This window comes from Hemiscyllium ocellatum, chromosome 26, assembly GCF_020745735.1.
Source record: "Hemiscyllium ocellatum isolate sHemOce1 chromosome 26, sHemOce1.pat.X.cur, whole genome shotgun sequence".
In the NCBI taxonomy this organism is placed as follows: domain Eukaryota; kingdom Metazoa; phylum Chordata; class Chondrichthyes; order Orectolobiformes; family Hemiscylliidae; genus Hemiscyllium; species Hemiscyllium ocellatum.
Window position 1 is genome coordinate 18,589,815 of NC_083426.1, and position 19,991 is coordinate 18,609,805.

The 19,991-nt window shown below is 40.1% G+C and overlaps 1 protein-coding gene across 4 annotated transcripts in view; it reads left to right on the top strand.

Annotated features, from left to right (window-relative positions):
* The window catches only part of LOC132828371 (TBC1 domain family member 30-like), an 82,877-nt gene that overhangs the window by 37,490 nt on the left and 25,396 nt on the right, over positions 1–19,991 (top strand). For all 4 annotated transcript variants that reach the window (XR_009646112.1, XM_060845411.1, XM_060845412.1 and 1 more), the window contains exons 6-7: positions 11,374–11,542; positions 16,544–16,712. Coding sequence is in view for 3 of the 4 variants with exons in the window: in XM_060845411.1 (XP_060701394.1) it covers positions 11,374–11,542; positions 16,544–16,712 (338 nt within the window). In the remaining variant the exon portion in view is untranslated. The remainder of the gene's footprint in view (positions 1–11,373; positions 11,543–16,543; positions 16,713–19,991) is intronic.

Here is a 19,991-nt window from a genome sequence, read left to right on the forward strand (position 1 = left end):
ACAGCAATGTGATTGACTCCTACCTGCCCTCTGGGCAATAAATGCTACTTAGCCAGTGATATCCTCATCCTGTGAATGAATAAAAAAAATTGTAAAATCTTAGTGTAATTTTTGACAATTATTTATCATATTCTCTTTTTCTAACTCTTGTTACTGTCTTTATATTCCTTTGCTGCTTTCAATAGCCTTGGTAATGCTTTTCATTCGTAAAACTCCTTGCAGTTTTGTAAACCTGTTCTCTCAGATTGATACTTGTCCCTTACCATATTTGTTCACCAAGGTTCTTATCTGAACAAGCCTAAGGCTATGGTATTTATGAGGGATGTTGGTTTTGTATTGTGCCAAGTATTTCTTTGAACATTTTCCTCTCTGAGTTCCTGTAATAATGATGCTACGCCCATGGTATGTGTAAGCAATTTGAATGCTTCTATTACTAGGGTTTTAGTTTTATCTTGCTCATCTCTTTCCTAAAATAGATTGTTATTTTTCTTTTGAGTAAAGCAACTCTTCTGGCAATTAATTCTCAGAAATATTGGATTTTCAATTTAACCTGGATTTTGAGGAGAGTTTAAGAAAATCCCTGAACGTTTGAAATTTGAAATGAAGACAGAAAATACTGAAATTGCCTGTCCATCAGCTTCCTAAAGAGAACGATGGCTAAATGCATTAAGTGTGATCTTACTTCAAAATTGGCTCATTCAGACTGAAGGTCTCACCCTAAATGTAGCCTGATTTTCTCTTTCAACTGCTGACTAACCTGCTGCGAATTAACTGTTTTTCATTTCAATGGTGAAGCCAACAGACAAATATAAGCTTATTTAATGGTCACCATGAAGCTTATGTCTGGGTCGATAATCAAAGTATATTATCCTTTTCATCTTTCTTGCAAATGGTGCAGGGAACTGGAAAAGAAGAAGCAGTGGGATTATTCTTGTTTGAAACAAGGGATGTAGGTGACATGGTCAAGGTCAGTATTTGCTGTCCATCCCTACCTACCTTTGAGAAGGTCATGGTGAGCTGCCTTCTTGAATCATTGCTGTCTATGTGTAGGTACACACACAGTACTGTTAGGAAGGGAGATCCCAGATGTCTAAGCTACGATGTACAGGGAGAAATCAGGAGCAGCAGTAGACCATTTGGCCCCTTGAGCCTGCTCTATTATTTAATAAGATCGTGGCTGATCTAATTTTGGCAACATCGAGGGTTATTGCTAAATCTGCATTATTTTTGAGTCATTTGATATTTGAAAGAGGGCAGAGTGTATCAATTTAAAATGATTCAGAGTGAGACAGTGACCATTTTCTGAAACGTGGTACTGTTCTTGAATCGTTTACTGTAGGATCATTCACAGCACTTAATGTAAAATAACCTTCAGCACATTATTAGTGTCCTCCTGGTTATTATGATGTAATGAGACTGTCTGTCACACTGGTCCCACTAGAACACTTTGCACCTTTGGATTTCAGTGCTGGTACAAATCCATTCCATGTTTCAGGGAACCACTAAATGTGTTTATGGGTGGCACAGTGGTTCAGTGGTTAGTACTGCTACCCCACAATGCCAGGGACCTGGGTTCATTCCAGCCTTGAGTGACTGTCTGTCTGTGTGGAGTTTGCACATTCTCCCCATGTCTGCATGGAGTTTCCGCTGGGTGCTGTGGTTTCCTGCTACAATACAAATATGTGCAGGTCAAGTGAATTGGCCATGCTAAATTGCTCATAGTGTCCAGGGATTATGCATTAGTCAGGGGTAAATGTAGACTAATAGGTTAGGGGAATGGGTCTAAGTGGGTTGCTCTTTGGAGGGTTGATGTGGACTTGTTGGGCTTAAAGGCCTGTTTCTGCACTGGAGTGATTCAGTGATTTGTGCCTGATATTTCTGTATTTTTACATCCATACATCTCACTTGAAGAGTCCATTGTACTTCAGATAGTTACTGACCTTGACTAATGATCTTTATGCATTGAATAAATGTGAAAGTGGGATGCTATGATCATGTGGTACCTTAATACATTATACTGTTCTGCAGAATGATATGGTGCAGGCTTATGTCCTGAAAATGCACACAATAGAGGAAGAGAAATGTTGGAGAAGCATAGAAATTTAATTTGCTGTTATTCACCCACAAATAATAGTGTGAACTTGAGGGAGAATCAACTCTTCGTCATTTGCAAATGGTGCAGGGAACTGAAACAGATGAAGCAGTCGATTACTCCTGTTTGAATCATGGGGTGTGGGTGACACAGGCAAGGCCAACATTTGCTGCCCACCCTACCTACCTTTGAGAAAGTGGTTGTGAGCTGCCTCCTTGAACCATTGCAATCTATGTGACGTAGGTACTTGCATAGTGCTGTTAGGAAAGAAGATCCAAGATTTTGAAGCAGTGATGATGTAGGGACAAATTAGGAGCAGGAGTAGACCATTTGGCCCCTCAAGTCTGCTCTATCATTCAATATGATCATGGTTGATCTGATGTTTGGTATTAAGTCCAAATTCCCATCTACCTTTCTTAAGCTCTGACTCCCTTACTTAGCCTTAACATGACCTTGTCTCTGATCCTCAACTCTGTTAATAGAAGATCCCTAATTTTTGAACCATGATCCAGAGTTCCCTGTCTGTCCCACAAAGGAATATATTCTTTCAGCACTTGCCCTTATCAAGTCCTTTCAGAATCTTGTGTTTCAATATGATTGTCTTTTTTCTTCTTAACTTCAGTGGACTCAGCCTTGCCTGTTCAGTTGTCTTCATGAGATAGCCCCACTACTTCTATGCCAGGAATCAGTTGAGTGAACCTATTCTGAACTACTTCCAATGAATTTATATATGTTCTTAAATAGGAGACCATAACGGTATCCCACACTTCAGGTGTGATCTCACCAATGCCCTGTAGCAAAATATCTGTACTTTTATATTCCATTGCTTTTCCAACAAATAACAACATTTTACTTCTACCAGACTACTATATTTTATTCATGTACAAGGTCATTCACCTTCCTCGTTTCTTCAGAGTTCTGCAATCTGTCTTCATTTTCATTCTCCCTGCCAAAGTAAAATAGTTCACGTATTCCTATGTCATATTCCATCTGCAATTTTTGCCCACTTATTTAACCCATCTGTGTTCCTTTGTAAACTCCTTCAAATCCATCAACTTGCATTAGTATGCAGATTTAGCAACCATACATTCAGTTCCTTTGTCCAGATTATAAATACTTGAGACTGTGTCCCTGATCCCTGTGACACCCCTACTCATCAGATCCACCCAACCCAATTATGCCTACAGTCCATTCCCTATTAACTAACCTTCCTCTATCCATGTTTTATGATACCCTGTATACCCTAAGCTCTTGGTTTGCACAATATTTTTTGATGTGGCAACTTGTGTCTTTTGGAAATCTAAGTATGGCACATCACAGGGTTACCTTTATCCAAACTGCTTGTTACTTCTTCAAAAGATTGATACTTTAGTCAAACATGGCTTCATTTGTGGGCTCTGTCCAATTATATTGAGATTTTCTAGGTGTCCCATTATATCTGCTTGGGTAAAAGATCCCAGCATTTTAATGATGATATATGTTAAGTTAATTGGCCTGTAGTATACTACTAGCAGAAACTGAGGACAACAGATGTAGGAGATCAAAATCGAAAAGTGATGTGTGTGTGAAAAGCACAGCTGGTCAGGCAGCATCTGAGGAGCAGGAGAGTCGATGTTTCGAGCATAAGCTCTTCATTGGTAATGACTGGTTGACTTTTCCAACAGCACACTTTATGACTCTGTAGTTTACTACTTTCTGACTCCACCTTTTCATAAATCGGGGAGTCACATTTTAGGTTTTCCAGTCTTATGTGACTTTTCCAGAATCCAAGGAACTGGAAAATTATAAACAATGCAACTGTTATTTCAGCAGCCACTCCTTTCAATAGAGCAGTGGGACTTGTCAGCCTTTAGTTCTAATAATGCTCTCAGTACCTTTCCTTGGATAGCGATAGAGTTCAACGTCAGCGTGACATATGACTTGGAGGAGAGCTTGCATATGGTGTTGCTCCAGTGCTCTTATTGCCCTAGACCATGCAAACCAGGAATCAACAATTATTTGTACCTGAAGAGTGTTTTAAGGGAAGCCACGAGTTATAAACTTCAGCATTTCTAGCTCAAATAATTGGCCACTTTTTTTAATTCACTCATGAGATATGGGCATCACTAGTTAGACCATCATTTATTGCCTAACTGGAATTGCTCAGGAGCCAGTCAAGAATCAATCACATTGCTGTGTGTCTGGAGTCATATTTAGGCCAGACCAGGTAAAGATGGCACATGTCCATCCCTAAATGACATTAATAAACTGGATGGGTTTTGTTTAAATTAACATGGTCACCATTAAGCTAGCTCCTTTATGTAACATTTCATGAAACGTAAATCTCACCAGCTGCCATTCAAACCATTATCCCCAGAATGTTAGCTTGAAGTTCTGGATTATTAGTGCAGGACATTACCACTCCACCCTGACTTTCCCTGATATCTAAATGTCCTAGTATCTCTGGAAGAATGCACATTTGCAAATGAAATGCAAAACATGTATATGACTTTTGTAGCAATAGAAAATAAAATTTAAAATGGAATATACCTAACTTTGAATAATTACATTTATTTTACTTTTTTGTTATAGCTTTCAGGAAAGTCATCTGTGAAATAGACTTTAACTGATCATCTTAAATTGGTTGCGAGTGTATCTTTTGCGAGAATGGGATGGTTGAGTGCTGCCTGTCATCCCTGCAGCCCTTCCTGAGTCCAGCATTCATTAAGTACATATCTCCTGTAATTCTATTTCCTAGCACATGGCCCATAGCTTTGTATGCTGTGGCATTTCAAATGTTCATCCAAATACTTGTTCTGTGTTGTGATGGTTCTGACCTCTACCACCCTTGCAGGCACTGAGTTCCAGAGTGCCCTCTGAATGAACAAAAATTGCCCTTAAATTCATTCTAATCTTGCCGTAAGTCTATGCCCCTTGGTAATTGACTCCCTCTATTAAGGGAAAATTTTCTTCCTACTGATTCTATCTATGTCCCTCATAATTGTATAGGCATCAGTCAGGACCCCTCTCAGCAAGTCATTGGAATTTCCTAGGAGAAAGTGAGGACTGCAGATGCTGGAGATCAGAGCTGAAAATGTGTTGCTGGAAAAGCGCAGCAGGTCAGGCAGCATCCAAGGAACAGGAGATTCGACGTTTCGGGCATAAGCCCTTCTTCAGGAATTTCCTGCCTGCGTACCTGGCATTGCACCAACGCTGAAATCCATACATGTTGCTCAGCCTGGGCTAGAACAGCATCCATTTGGTGGAAGATATGACTTGCACCACTATTGGATAGTAGGAGCATAAAACTGCTCACAGCAATGTATGGATGAAACCAAAAGAGAAAATGCTGGAAAATCTCAGCAGGTCTGGCAGCATCTGTAAGGAGAGAAAAGAGCTGACATTTCGAGTCTAACTGACCCTTTGTCAAAGCTCTGACAAAGCTTTGACAAAGGGTCGGTTAGACTTGAAACGTCAGCTCTTTTCTCTCCTTACAGATGCTGTCAGACCTGCTGAGATTTTCCAGCATTTTCTCCTTTGGTTTCAGATTCCAGCATCCGCAGTAATTTGCTTTTATCCAATGTATGGGTGAATTCGTTCTATTCAAACTGAGGAAATATGTTCAAGCCTCATGCCATTTTTAATTTGCATGGGAGCTTTAGGAGCAACCATTTTCCTCCTGTAGTATTTTGTGAAATTTGATATGCTTGTGCTTGTTCTGATGAGTGCAAGACAAAAGACATGGTAACATGCTTCTCTCTTCACCAGTATTCAAGTTCTCTCCTGCCAAGTGGCTGTTATTGGATAAATTTGCAATAACAGTCTAGCATTAATAATAGTAATCACGAGACTGGATATTAAACTTCATCTGGGAAAGGAAATCTGCTGCCCTCACTCATTCTGGCTGCATACGTATGACAATGTGGTTGACTCTTAACTCTCCTCTGAAAGGTCTGAATATTAATTCACTATGAGCAATGGGCCATAGGTTCATGCCTTTCTGGCACTCCTATGAATGAATTAATAAAACATGTTGCCCTTTAAATGTCAGGAGGAGATGTTGGACATGACTGTTAGTGCAGGGGAAAGAAAACTGCTTTTACAGAAGCACTGTTCAATGAGCTGCTGCTGAAGAATTCTGGCTGGCGGTAAGTTCAGGAGCCTTTTTACTTCCTCAACAAATAAGGTCATTGATGTCAACTTCCTCAGCAATGTTAAGGTTGTTTGCAGTAGTGACTCTTTGCGTCATCAATGGAAACACATCAAATGGTACAGTCTTGGTGGGTGGCCTGTATTGCACGCGCACGCATGCACACGCACACACACGCACACACACAAACACCCTCATTTGTTGAGCAAGGACAAAGGGTTGGAGGACCATTGTGTAACTATTGTAGCAATGGTCAGAAAGCCAGAAGAAGGTCCACAAGATGCAATTCTAATGATCAACCAGTGGTCACATTTGAATAAGGTGGAAGATCTTGTGATTTTTTTAAAGCATTGGGTTGTCTGAAGGAATTTGTGAGGAAACTGGATGGAAAGCCTGCAACCTGTGTGAGCCAAAAACTGCTCTCCTCCTGCTCCCTCTTCCCAGTGAACAGTATTCACTGTGTAAACATGTGAGCCACTGGAGACTGACTAATATCTCCTCTGACAGCTTCAAAGGAGCTCAAGGCAAACATGAGAGCTGCAATGACCTTGACTGGAGCAGAGTACTCAGTGTTGCCTGTGGCTTGTGGGTTGTGCATCTAGATGCAGATGTCAATATATTGCAATGACAGTAGCCCAAGAGAATTACACCCACCTTGTGCACTGCTATTCTGAGAATTGCAGTTATGATGTCCGATTACTACATAGCCCAGTAGGAATGCTTCATTTCTCCTGTTACCTGCTACTTTCTCCTGCTCGTTGTCTCATGGTATCCTGCCAGAGTTGAATTTCCAGAGGGATCTGTCCACAAAGAATGCATTATTGAAAGCCACTTTGTAAGGATAAATTAAACAAAATCACCAAATGTGGTAAAATATTTGCTCAATTAACTAAGACAAACAATTATATAATGGCTATATCAGAGAAGGAGGATCCTTCAGTTTGTCATGCCATGCTAGCTCTCTGCCTGAGCAACTCAGTCGGACCCACTCCTCAGAGCCTTGCACTTGTTTTCCCTCTGGATTTAATTATCAAATTCCCCTTTGAAAAACACAACTACCCATGTCACACTCTCAGGCCATGCATTGCAGGCCCCAACAACCCACTGCATAAAAACATTTCTCAAACTGCCTTTTGGTTCTTACACTGTAAGTCACTGTCCTATGGTTCTCAATGCTTTTCCTAGTGGGAACATTTTCTTCCTATCCAAGTTGTCCAGACTCTTCGTGAAAGTGATGATCCTTTTACAAAAAACAGATTCCTTCTGAATTATAATAGAGCTTGCAGGTGGATGATGGACTGTTGGTATCAGAGTGGACAGAGTTGAAAACAATTCTGGAGTCCTGGCAATCTAAATTTAATCTTAATTTGCTCAAATTAATGCGTCTTGTGCCTGTTTCTGGTTGAACTTCCAGTGGTAAGTCAGCAATTAATCTTTTTGCCTGCAATTTTGGTTCAACCTGCTACTCCATTTTAGCTGAACATAGCAAAACGAAAATTGGCCTCAGTAAATTCACTGGCAGAAATAGAGAAATCATTTGCAGTTACTTATTTGCAAAATATAATTTTCTGTGTTTTTGCTTCAGCTGGTGTACTGCATTCAGAGATTTGCAAATTGCCTACTTCATCTGCAGTATTCAAGCATTTCCTCATCAGCCAGTTGCATGTTTTTCAGATCTATTTCTATTTAAATTCTTTGTAGGGCAGAGGAAGATTTCGAACCTTAGTAGAGAGCAGGTTTTTTTTTGTTTTGGCCAGTATTCTGTTTTTTTCATTCCTCTTCTGCCATTTTTGTTGCTTGTTCCTGGGCCTCACCATCACTGGATTGAAAACCGAGATAAACAAAGTGACTGAAAAGTAGGTTAATAAACTGATCCCAAATCTTTCCGCTGATGAAATTCTCATATGGACAAGAGTAGCTCAAAGTGATGATCTGTTTCTGTGAGTGGAACATGTCAACCATATTTTAATTTGACCATCAAATTCCACTGCTGGTTTATTGATAGAAAATTCTTCCCCAATGATAAGTCAGTATTTTCTTCAGTTGGAATGTGACATATCTTTACAATTGTTAGCCTCGAAAGACTTTCTAAGACCGAAGTCTAAATAAAGTTTTGGGAATCAAGGAATGTAGGGTTAGGGCAGGAAAGTGAACATCATCTAGAGATTCATCCATGATCTTATTGAATGGTGGAGCAGGCATGAGGGGTCAACCCCCACTGTTACTTCTTATGTTAGCCACTGCCTCTTGAATCCTCCAGCAGAGGATACATCGCAGAATGAAAAGACTGTAAAAATGGACATGAAATGTCTACCGGGTGCTATGCTCACATAGGATTCTGCACCCCAACACTGCAAGATTATTGCACAAACAATTTTAGTTTCCTCCCCACTCCCTGTACAATGGCACTAATGAAATAGACAATTCTCAGTGAGTAATAACCTGATTTGATTCCTGATGTTAGCTGAACCCAACAGGATCCTTTGTTGATTGAAAATGCCTTCATTGAGTTAAGGGCGTGACAATTTGAAACAGGAGATATCATTGAATCAAAATGTATAACAGCCTAAAAGAACCTCTTCAGCTCACCATGGTAATTAATCACCTATCTACTCTAATTCCATTTTCTGGCACTTAGGCTTGTAGCCTTGTATGTACAGTGTTTCAAGTGCTCATCTAAAATATTGCTTCGATGCCTTGAGTGTTCCCACCTCTGAGACTCTTTCAAATTTCAGATCCAGTAACCCTTCTGCAGAAACCTTTTTGTTTTTGTTTGAGACTTCCAGCATCTTCATTTCTTTGGTTTGCAAGTTCCAGATATCCACCACATTTTGGTGAAATATTTCCTCTTAAGTTCCTTCTAAACCACCTGTCCTTTATGTTAAATCTCTGCTCCTAGTAAATGAGCCCTTTACTAAAGAGGAAAAGCTTTTTCCAATCAACCCTATCTTTGCCATTCATAATTTCGTAGACATCAGTCAGGATCCCCTTCAGCCTTCTCTGCAATCTTAGTCCATGTAGTGTCTTTTCAAAGCTGAATCACTTCAGCCTAGGCAACATCCTGGTGAACCTCCTCTCTGCCCACACTAGAGCAATGACTTCCTTCCTATAGTGTATTGACCAGAACTGCACACAGTACTTCAGCCGAGGCCTAACCAATGTCCTCTACTAATAAAGGTAAGTATCCCTTAAGACTTCTTAACCATGCAATCCATTTGTCCTGTTGCCTTCAAGAATCTGTGTAAATGCACACTAAAGTCCCACTGATTCTCAGTATTATCTAGGGTCATGCCATTTATCATGTACTCCCTTAGCTTGGTAGGCCTCTCAAAATCCATTACTGCACACTTTTCAGGATTAAACTCCATCTGTCATTGCCCTGTCCATCTGACTAGCCGGCCTATATATTCCTGTAGCCTAAAGCTTTCCTCTTCACTATTTACAATGCCACAAATTTTAGTGTCATCTGCGAACTTACTGATACATCAGTATGGAAATCAGTAACTTGCATTACAAATAGCAAGAGACCCAGCACTGAGCCCTGCAGTATGCCCCTGAACACAGGCTTCCAGTCACAAAAACAACCTTCAACCACACAGTTAATTTGGATCCAGTTTGTCTGGATGACAGGATGTTTTTTATAAAAAGTATAAACTATCAGATCGACCCAATTTATATTTCCATTTTCTTCAACAGAAATGAAAATCTGGAGTGATGACTAGCACAAAACATTGGACTCGGAGTACACCATTCAGTACCTTGTGTCTGTTCTGCTGTTCAATTAGATTGTGGTTGATCTCAATCTTAATTCCATCTCCCTGCCTTTGTAGTGGAAACCAAAATAAACTTACCTCATATCTTGGTTTTAGTTGACCTAATCTCAGCATTTTGGAAAGGACACATTGTTACCATTTGTGGGTGAAGAAATGCCTCCTGATATCGCTCCTTAACACCATCACTGAAATTTTATCATTATTTCTCCTTGTTCTGGATTTCCCATCAGAGAAAATAGTTTCTCTTTCTCCGCAATGATAAACCCTTTAGTTATCTTCAGCACCTCAGTCTTTCATACAAAAGGGATACTTGCTTCATCGGTTAGAATCATTTAATCTTTCTAGTGAATCTGTACCCACTCCATTAGCCAAAAGCTAGTGCTTCCAAATAAACCTGTTTGACTATATCCTGGTGTTGTGTGATTTTTAACTACCAAGACCAATATTGTGTATAAGTTGATCTTTAAAACCTTGAGAAATTCTTCCATAAATTGAGTTGAAGTTAAATTCCAGAATGTACAATGCAAATCACCAGAGTTGGTTTAGCTTGTGGCCATTTTGAAATGGGAAAATAAATGGAACACTGGTAACTTAAATGACACATGTTACTGAAGGCATTGATTCTACAAGGATTAAATTAAGTGCAATCAAAATTTCTAAAAATGCATCAAATTCATTGCCTTTGGCATCCAATGCAAAGAGTTTATCAAACTCATTCTGAGTTACATTTCAATTCAATACAATTATTGTGGCTCTGTTCTACGTGTGCGAGTGGGGGTGATACCTGTGATATCGGGGCATAGGAGAAAAGAGCTGTGAGACTAGGGAGAGAGAATAGTAGATTATAGTCCAAAGTTAGAAATTCTCCCTGATTGTCAGATAAAGTTCCCGTTTCTAACCATTGTCCAGTGAATCTTTCTGGAATGTGCATGGCTTTGAGATTTGAAGAGGTCTCAGCTGTGAAGTTGTCCATAGTTGTATTAGCTGAGTGACACACATTGCTGAGGCCCACACAATGAGAAATGGCCACTTGGGTAAAGTACTGGAATGTGGCCAAATAATGTTGAGTTGTACTCCAGGAAAAATCAGCTCTTCCAGCGCAGAGACATGGACTGCGCATACACACTGCTGCTTGCATTTGAGTAAAGTGTTATAATGATGTAATTAACTTACAGGTTTTTCATTGTTGACTGCATAGATTTCCAGTTTTCATGTGTGTTTGATTCTCTAATTGGAGAGTGAAAAACTGAATGTTGTCAACACAGACAGATATACACATGAATATGCAAATTCTGTAGTGTACCCACACACTGTGCGAGAGATTTCAGTTTTGGCATTAACTCTAGTCATATGCTCTTTGTTTTTCATTTTCCTTCAAGGTCCTGGTCTATCTACTTGACAGAGTTCTTCCAGACAATTATTTTGCTAGCAATCTCAGTGCTTTGACCGTTGATGTTGCAGTCTTCCATGATCTGTTAAGAATTAAACTCCCTGAACTTTCACAACATCTGGACCGTCTTTGCACAGCAGCTAAAAAACCCAATGATGGTAGGTTCCCAGATATAATACAGCATTGGTTATGTACGATAGGCATTATCAGAGCAATTCATTGGATGCTTTCATAAAGTATTGCCAGTTTAACAAACTGTTTCATTTGGCAAACATTAAAGTATGATTACAGTGCAAGATTTTCAACTTTACCTTTCTGTATTAGCATCAGCTTTGCTATGTATGTGTGTGCATGTGTGGTGTGTCTGTGTACCTGTGGTATGCATGTGAGTGCGCATTTGTGTGTGTGTGTGTGTGTGTGTGTGTGCATGCATTTTTGTATGCATGTAAATGTATGTGTGAGCATGTGTGTATATAGATATATATGCTCATGCACACGTTTTGAGTGTACGTGTGTGGTGTTTGTGTATATATATCTGTGTGTATCTATGTAAGTGTCTATGTGTGAACATATATCTGTGTAGATATATGTATCTTTGTGTGTGTCTGTAAATGTGTGTGTGAGCATGTGTGTATATCTACACATGTGTATGTCGGTATGTATGCATGTTTGTGCATGTGTGTATCTGTATGTGCATTTGTGTATATATGTGTGTGAATCTTTGTGTATCTGTGTGTGTGAATCTGCGTGTGTTCATTTGCATGTATGTGCATCTATAATTGTGCATCTGCATGTGTGTGCATCTGTAAATGTGCATCTGCAATTGTGCACCTGAGTGTTTTTGGTGGGAGGGCAGCAGTGATGCCTTGCTCCATTCTGTTCTGAGACCACTTCTGCAAAGACAGGATGGATATGATGTGGAGTATAGCCAATCCAACTCGGCAAGAGCTTAATAAGGCCAATGAAGGACATCCTCTAGGTTCCCATACTTTAGGTGGCAGGGGATGGTCTCCGGGAGGGAGATTGAAGAGGACTCCAAAAAGGTTTAGAGGCTCAATCTGCCTGCCAACGAGATTCATTTCTGTACCAACCACTTGACAGCTTGACCTGGCCATTTTTCTATATTCAATTTTAAACAATTTGTGAAAGAGGGCCTATACCTTGAAGTATTCTCTCTTGGTTGCACTCTGGTGCGGCTTTATTTTAAAACGAAAGGTGTCTGATTGGTGCTCCAGTTTTGAGAACCCATGTACTGTCTATCATTGGAAGTGAGCGCTCCCTCAGGTTATTATTTGGCTGCAGAAGAGAAACCCATAAAGAGTAACAATTCCTCAAACAATGCAGGAACCTAACAATGGAATTCAGAAGCCAACAGGAAAAGTCCCCAGCCTCTTAATCTCATGGCTGCGGTGGTGGATTCCACAAGTTTCTGTACACCTTTTTTTTCCTGTTTAAAAAAAAATTCAACAATAGATCTCAATCCAGTTTGCTATCTCATAATTATACTGTGAAATTAACTGGAGACAATATTGGATGAAGATGAGGTTTAGTATCCATATTATACCCTCAACAATCAAATGTTTTACCCAAACTCCCTGCAGACTTACACATGAAGTATACCTACTTGGACCCAATGATAGTGAACTCAACTTGAGTCAGCACTTTTCAGCAAGGAGAGGGAAATCTTGTGAAGGGATTGGAACAAAGCATTCACTGGATTGTGCTCTTAACTCCAAATCCCTCCCCACCCCCCAACCCTGGATTATCTTGTAAATCACAAACGTGACTAGCTCTGTGTTGAATATATTTAATGGCCCAGCTTCCAATGCTTTCTGAATTATGGAATTCCAAAGATTAACAGCTCTCCAAGACAAGAAATTCCTTCTTGTTTCTAACTTAAAGACAAGACACCTTCAGTTTGTAACTGTTCCCTTTAGCTGTATGTTTAAGGGAAACATCCTCTCAACATCTACCCTATCAAGTCACTTCAAAATCTTATCAGTATCAATCAGTTCTTCTAAACGCCAATAGATATAGCTCCAATCTACAGACCTGTCCTCATTATACAAACCTCTTTGTCCCACAAAAGTCAACCCCACTGAAAGTTTTCTGAACTGCTTCCAATGCAAATATATCTGTCACTAATTAATGAGATCAAAGCTGTACGTGTTGGTCTCACCTTCTTAGCTTTATGCTCAATAACCCTTACAATGAAGAGCCCTAATCCCAAATCTTGATCCACATGGTGCAATATTTCAAACATTTAGACAATATACATTCAGACCCACCAACACTTTTTTTTTCTGAACATGATCATTCGCATGCCATCAGTTCTGCTGAGTATTGTATTCTAAAACCTTCATTTTTTGAAAGTGATGACTCTTCCTGACATGGCAGCTTCTTGCAATAAGGAATTTAATTATTTCTTTTTCCTTAAATTTCCGTCTCCACATTATGTTCCTCCTGCTTGTCCTGGGTTTTCATTAGTGCAGTTTTTGTAGTTGACTTGCAGCTGTTTAGCCATCTGAGGGATTCTCCCTTCCCTTCCTGTATATAAATATTTAGAAGCTGTTCTGTGTCCCTGTGACAGCATGGTTCCTAACAGGCTGTCACTGAATGATTGATTGCATGAGCTGCTTTTCAGAGATTTGCTGTTTTATCTGCAATTTATAGAATTCCAGATTTAAGCAGAATATTTCTTGGTTAATGAGCTGCGTGTTTACCAGGTTTCAATTGTGCTTGGATTCACTGTGGCAGGATGCCAGCTGGCTGAGGTCCAGTGGTTTGTTTATTGCTGTGCAGAGACACTACATTGGCGAGATTTCCAGAAGTTATTGAAAGATAAGAATTGATTTGTTTTCTATTTTTTGACAAGCCTTCGTTCAGGACTGTACCAATACAGTTATTTTCCTAGACACTAAGACACATAAAGTGACTGAGGATGCAAAAGTGGAGCTGCTGTTTTTCCATTGTGATATAGTATTGTCATATAGACCACCATATAAACCAACACATCTAATAACTTCACCAAACGTGTCTATGACACTTAGAGAAATAAACTGTTAACAGCTAAAGAAAGGAAATTTTTACTTTAATTAAGTTGGTGTTATAACTTAACTAGCACAGATTTACTAATTGTTAAATCTGTAAGCAAAATTAGTGAGCCTGTTTAATATGCTATTTAAATGCTGCATTATAACAGTGACTACACTTCACAAACATGGCTGTTAAGCACTTTGGAATGTCTGCTGGTCATGAAAAATTCTCTAAAAATACAGTTGTTTCCTTTCAAAACTGACACACTTTCTACTTGTCAAAATTATTTCAGAACTTGGAAGTACAGTATTTTTTCTGGGAATAGGCCATTCAGCTCCTCATGCCTGTGCTGCCATTCAATGATATCATGACTGATCTGTTTTTGGACCATATCCTTTAATACCTCTCCTTAACAAAAAAATCACCTATCTCAGAATTAAAAGTAGCAACTGATCCACACCCATTGCTTTTTGGGAGGGAGCTCCAAAACTCCACCACCCTTTGTGTGTAGAAGTGCTACCGAACATCTCTCCTGAATGGACTGGCCCTAATTTGTCTGCTCCACACCCCTCCATTCTAGAATCCCTAACTAGTGGAAATAGTTTATTGTTATCTGCCCTGTATGTTCCTATTAATATTTTGAAGACTTTGATTAGATCACCCCTTAACCTTCTAAAGTCTAGAGAAAATCTAATTTGTATAATTTCTCCTCATAATTAAACCCCTGAAATATAGGTATCTGTCTTGTAAACCAAGATTGTAATCCCTCCAAGGCCAATATATCCTTCCTAAGGTGTGGTGCCCACATCTGCTCACAGAATTCCAAGTGGGGTATTCCCATTAATTTTCCCTGTAACTTAATTTCCTTATTCCATCTGATCCTTCTCAGCTAGGAATGTGTATGGATGGGATTCCAGGCATGTCTGGTCTCAAACCAGTTTACATTGCTGCTTTGAGAGAAAAGGGAGTTTAAGGAATGAGTTTGCATTACCCAAAGACTTTGTGTGGTGAGACTCTTAAACCTAATTTTTGCATTCCCAAATCCTGTTTTGCAACAATGGTTAGGAAGGACTTAGACTTGCATTATTTATTTAATGCAGTGAATCATGGATTTAGGTTTGCTCGCTGAGCTGGAAGGTTCTTTTTCAGATGTTTTGTCATCATACTAGGTAACAGCATCAGTGAGCTTCCAGATGAAGCACTGGTGACATGGTCTGCTTTCTATTTATGTGTTTAGGGTTCCTTGGGCTGGTGATGTCATTTCCTGTGGTGAATCATTTCCGGTGGTGATGTCATTATCTGTTCTTTTTCTCGGGCGGTGGTAACTGGGATCCAAGTCAATGTGTTTGTTGATAGCGTTCCAGCTGGAATGCTGTGTTTCTAGGAATTCTCATGCGTGTCTCTGTTTGGCTTGGCCTAGGATTCCTAGAAGCAGAGCATTCCAACCAGAACGCTTACAAAATACACACTTGGATCCCATTTACCACCCCTGGAGATAAAAGAACAGGAAATGACATCACTATAGGAAGTAATGTCATCACCAGCCCAAGGAAACCTAAACACGTAAATAGAAAGTGGGCCATACCACCAGTGCTTCATCCGGAGGCTCACTGATGATGTTACCTACTATGGTGATGAAATGTCTGAAAAGGAACCTTGCACCTCAACGAGCAAACCTACATCCAGAACCTCAACCTGAGCTACAAATTTTCTCAAAATTCATCAGCAGTGAAACATCACATAAGAGCGGACTAACATACATGCAGACTAACATACGTGCAGACTACGTGGATTTTGGGATTGAGATTTGCTGTAAGGTGGTCAGTTTTGATGTTTCTGAAGTTGGAGAAAGTTGTCGTAAAATATAAACTGAGTTCCAAAGAAGAGTCATATTGGACTTGGAATGTGATTCTGAACCTTGCTCCATAGATGCTGCCTGACTTGCTGAGTTTCTCCAGCACCCTCTGATTTTATTTAAATGTTCCAGTATCCACACTACTTTGCTTTGGTGGATGAAGTATGATGGTAATGAACATAATCGCTCAACTTCATGCTGTCACTGTTTGAAGAATTGTAACTTTGCTGGAAAATCCATTTCATATCATTAATGTTGTTTCCAACAGGGAGATGCATGCTACCGCTTACCAGTGTCATCACCATGCAGTGGTTTCTGACTCTCTTCACTTCCTGTCTTCAAAAAGACACCATCCTCCGGGTTTGGGATGCTATCTTGTTTGAAGGGTCAGAGGTGCTATTTCGAGTGGCTCTAGTGTTATGGACTCAACTTGGAGAGTGAGTAACTGGCATTGTTTGCTTTTCCATAAATTCCTAAACTGGAGCAAGCTGAAAAATTGAGAGGAAACTGTTAGGACAAAATAGACTGCACTTAGAGTACTCTGTGCAGTTCTAGCCAAAATGTGTGGCACTGGAAAAGTGCAGCAGATCAGGCAGCATCCGATGAGCAGGAGAGTCAATTTTTTGGGCATTATGCCCAAAAAGTTGACTCTCCTGCTCCTGCGATGCTGCCTGACCTGCTGTGCTTTTCCAGCACCACACTTTTCCATTCTGACTCTCCAGCATCTGCAGTGCTCTCTTTCTGCTTGTGTGCAGTTCTGATAAGTTAGAATGCTGTTTAGAGTGTTGTGTGCAGCTGTGGTCATCATGAAAAGCATACAGAGTCACTGAAGGGAGAGCTGAGAAGATTTACATGAATGCTACTAGAAGTCTATGGGTACACATATCAGTGATCATTTGACAGGCTATATCTGCTGTTTTGAAAATGATGGTTGAGAGGTGACCTAACAAATAAACCTAGGACAATACAGCACAGGATCAGGCCCTTCAAGCCTGCACCAATACATTTTCCACTTCCATATTAAAACTGTCCTCACTTACAGGATCCGTATCCTTTTATTTCCTTTCTATTCATGGATTTGTCCAGGTGCTTCCTGAATGCTGCTATTGTGGCTGCTTCCACCACCTCCTCTGGTAGCATGTTCCAGGCACTTGTCACTCTTTGTGTAAAAAAACCTGCCTCACATATCTCTTTTAAACTTCTTCCCCTGCATCTTGAACCTGTGCCTCTTAGTAATTGACTCCTCCATCCTGGGAAAAAGCCTCATACTTTCCACTCCATCCATGTCAAAGATGTGCAGGTTAGGTGAATTGGCCATGCTAAGTTGGCCATGCTAAGTTGCCCATAGTGTTTAGGGTTAGGTTAGGTGCATTAGTCAGGAATAAATGTAGAGTAATAGGGTAGAGGAATGGGTCTGGATGAGTTACTCTTTAGTGGGTCGGCCAAATAGCCTGTTTCCATACTGTAGGGATTCCATTAAAAAGAAAATGCCATTCACAATCTTATAAACTCCTATCAGGTCACCCCTCAACTTCCTGCGTTCCAATGAAAACAAATGCAATCTATCCAAACTTTCTTCATGGCTAAAATCCCCCATACCAGACAACATCCTGGTAAACCTTTTCTGTGCCCTCTCCAAACCATCCACATCCTTCTGGTAGTGTGGTGACCAGAACTATATGCAATATTCCAAGTGTGGTCTAACTAAGGCTCTATAAAGCTGCAGCATAACATGTCTGTACTTGTGCTCAATGCCCCTTCCAATGAAGGCAAGTTTGCCACAGACCTTCTTTACTAACTTATCTACCTGCGTTGCGACCTGTCAACCTGCTCACCCAGATTCCTCTGCATGTGAATACTCCTAAGGGCCTAAATTCCTGATGAAGGGCTTTTGCCCGGAACATCAATTTTCCTGCTCCTCAGATGCTGCCTGAACTGCTGTGCTTTTCCAGCACCACTCTACTCCAGAATCCTAAGGGTTCTGCCATTCACTGTAAATAATGTCCACCTGTACTTGACCTTCCAAAATGCATCACCTCACATTTATCTGGATTAAACCCCACCTGCCATTTCTTGGGCCATGCCTCCAGCTGATCTATATCCTGCTGTGTCCTCTGACAATTCTCCTCACAATCTGCAGCTCCACAAATCTTTGTTTCGTCCGTAAACTTACTAATTAGACCGGCTACATTTTCTTCCAAATCTATGATGTAGACCAGCAGAGGTCCCAGCACTGATCCCTGTGGAACACCATTATTCATAACCTTCCATTCCAAAAAGCATCCTTCCACAGCTGCACTCTGTCTCCCATGACTAAGCCAGTTCTGTATCCATCTTGCCAGCTCACCCCTGATACCATGTGACTTCACTTTTGGTACCAGTCTGCCATGAGGGACCTTGTGAAAGGCTTAACTGAAGTTCATGTTTTCAAAATTACAAAATGTTCTGAGACTGGATACAGAGAAGGTGTTTCTGGTCTGGGGAATAACATAACTAGAGACCATCATTGTAAGAGAATCATCAAAGAATTCAATAGCAAATTCAGTAGAAACATCTTTGTACAAAAAGTGGTGAGACTGTAGAGCAACGTGAACAACGTGGATGCATTTAAGAGGAAAATACCGTATGTACTCGAGTAATAGCTGATCTCATGTAGAAGTTGACCCCTATATTTGACCAAAATATTTGGGATTTTCAATATATCTCATGTAAATACGACCCTAGTTCTTCACAGATAACAGATCAACATTTGAGTCAGTGTGCTGGTTGTCGCGTCCCACTCCAGGTTTTCAGAATTACCATAATTCGTTGTGTTTTTGTTCTTTATTCATTTAGAGATTGGAGTTTGGCTTCAGCTAGTTATATGATTTGAATTTCAGTCCCTCAATAGTAGTATCCATGTAATAATTGACTTCATAACCTTAACCTTAAAAAGTAGTCAAAACGATTTGACTATTACTCGAGTATATATGGTATATAAGCACATGTGGGAGAAGAGAATCAAGGATTACAATGATGGAGTCAGGTGTGGAAAGGTTGAAGAAGACATGAGAGTAACAGAAATACAGCACAGATTAGTTGGGCTGAACAGCCTGCATCTATGCTGGATACCCCTGTACGAATTCTATGAAACTGAATATTTTACCTACCCATATTATAACTACTTCTTCCTATTTCAGCCTCCCTGCTCCTTCTGTCAGCATGACCTGGTTTGCTGCCTTTTCACTCACCATTGCCCTTAGAGAAAGGAGCTGCAGAGTGCTATAGCTGTCCTTGCCTGATTACTTCAACTGTCTTGAAGTGCAAAATCTGGTGACTCAACCAGAAATCAGTGGAAAGAGTCTATTGGGGTATACTTTATATGGTGAATAATAGGAATTCTATTTTAAGAACCCTAATTGAGAGGCAGTTTCTGTATATCATAAATTCTTCACCTACTCGTATTGTGCAGTGCTTTGTAGGAATATCTGAAGAAGAGAACTAACATTGTTCTTAAGGGTACATGGAAATGTTTGGAACATTCATTAGAAATTTCAGAGTGCAAGTCCAAGATACTCTGGTTAGGGTTGCTAGGTAACCCAAAAACCTAAGGCTGCCTCAGGTTACAAAGCCCAGAAAAAAAAAATTTGGCTGAATTATTTGTCAGGGGAGGCCTATGTCTCAACAAGGGGCGAAAGCAAGAGCTTACCCACTTTGATGGTGTCACAGTGGCATAG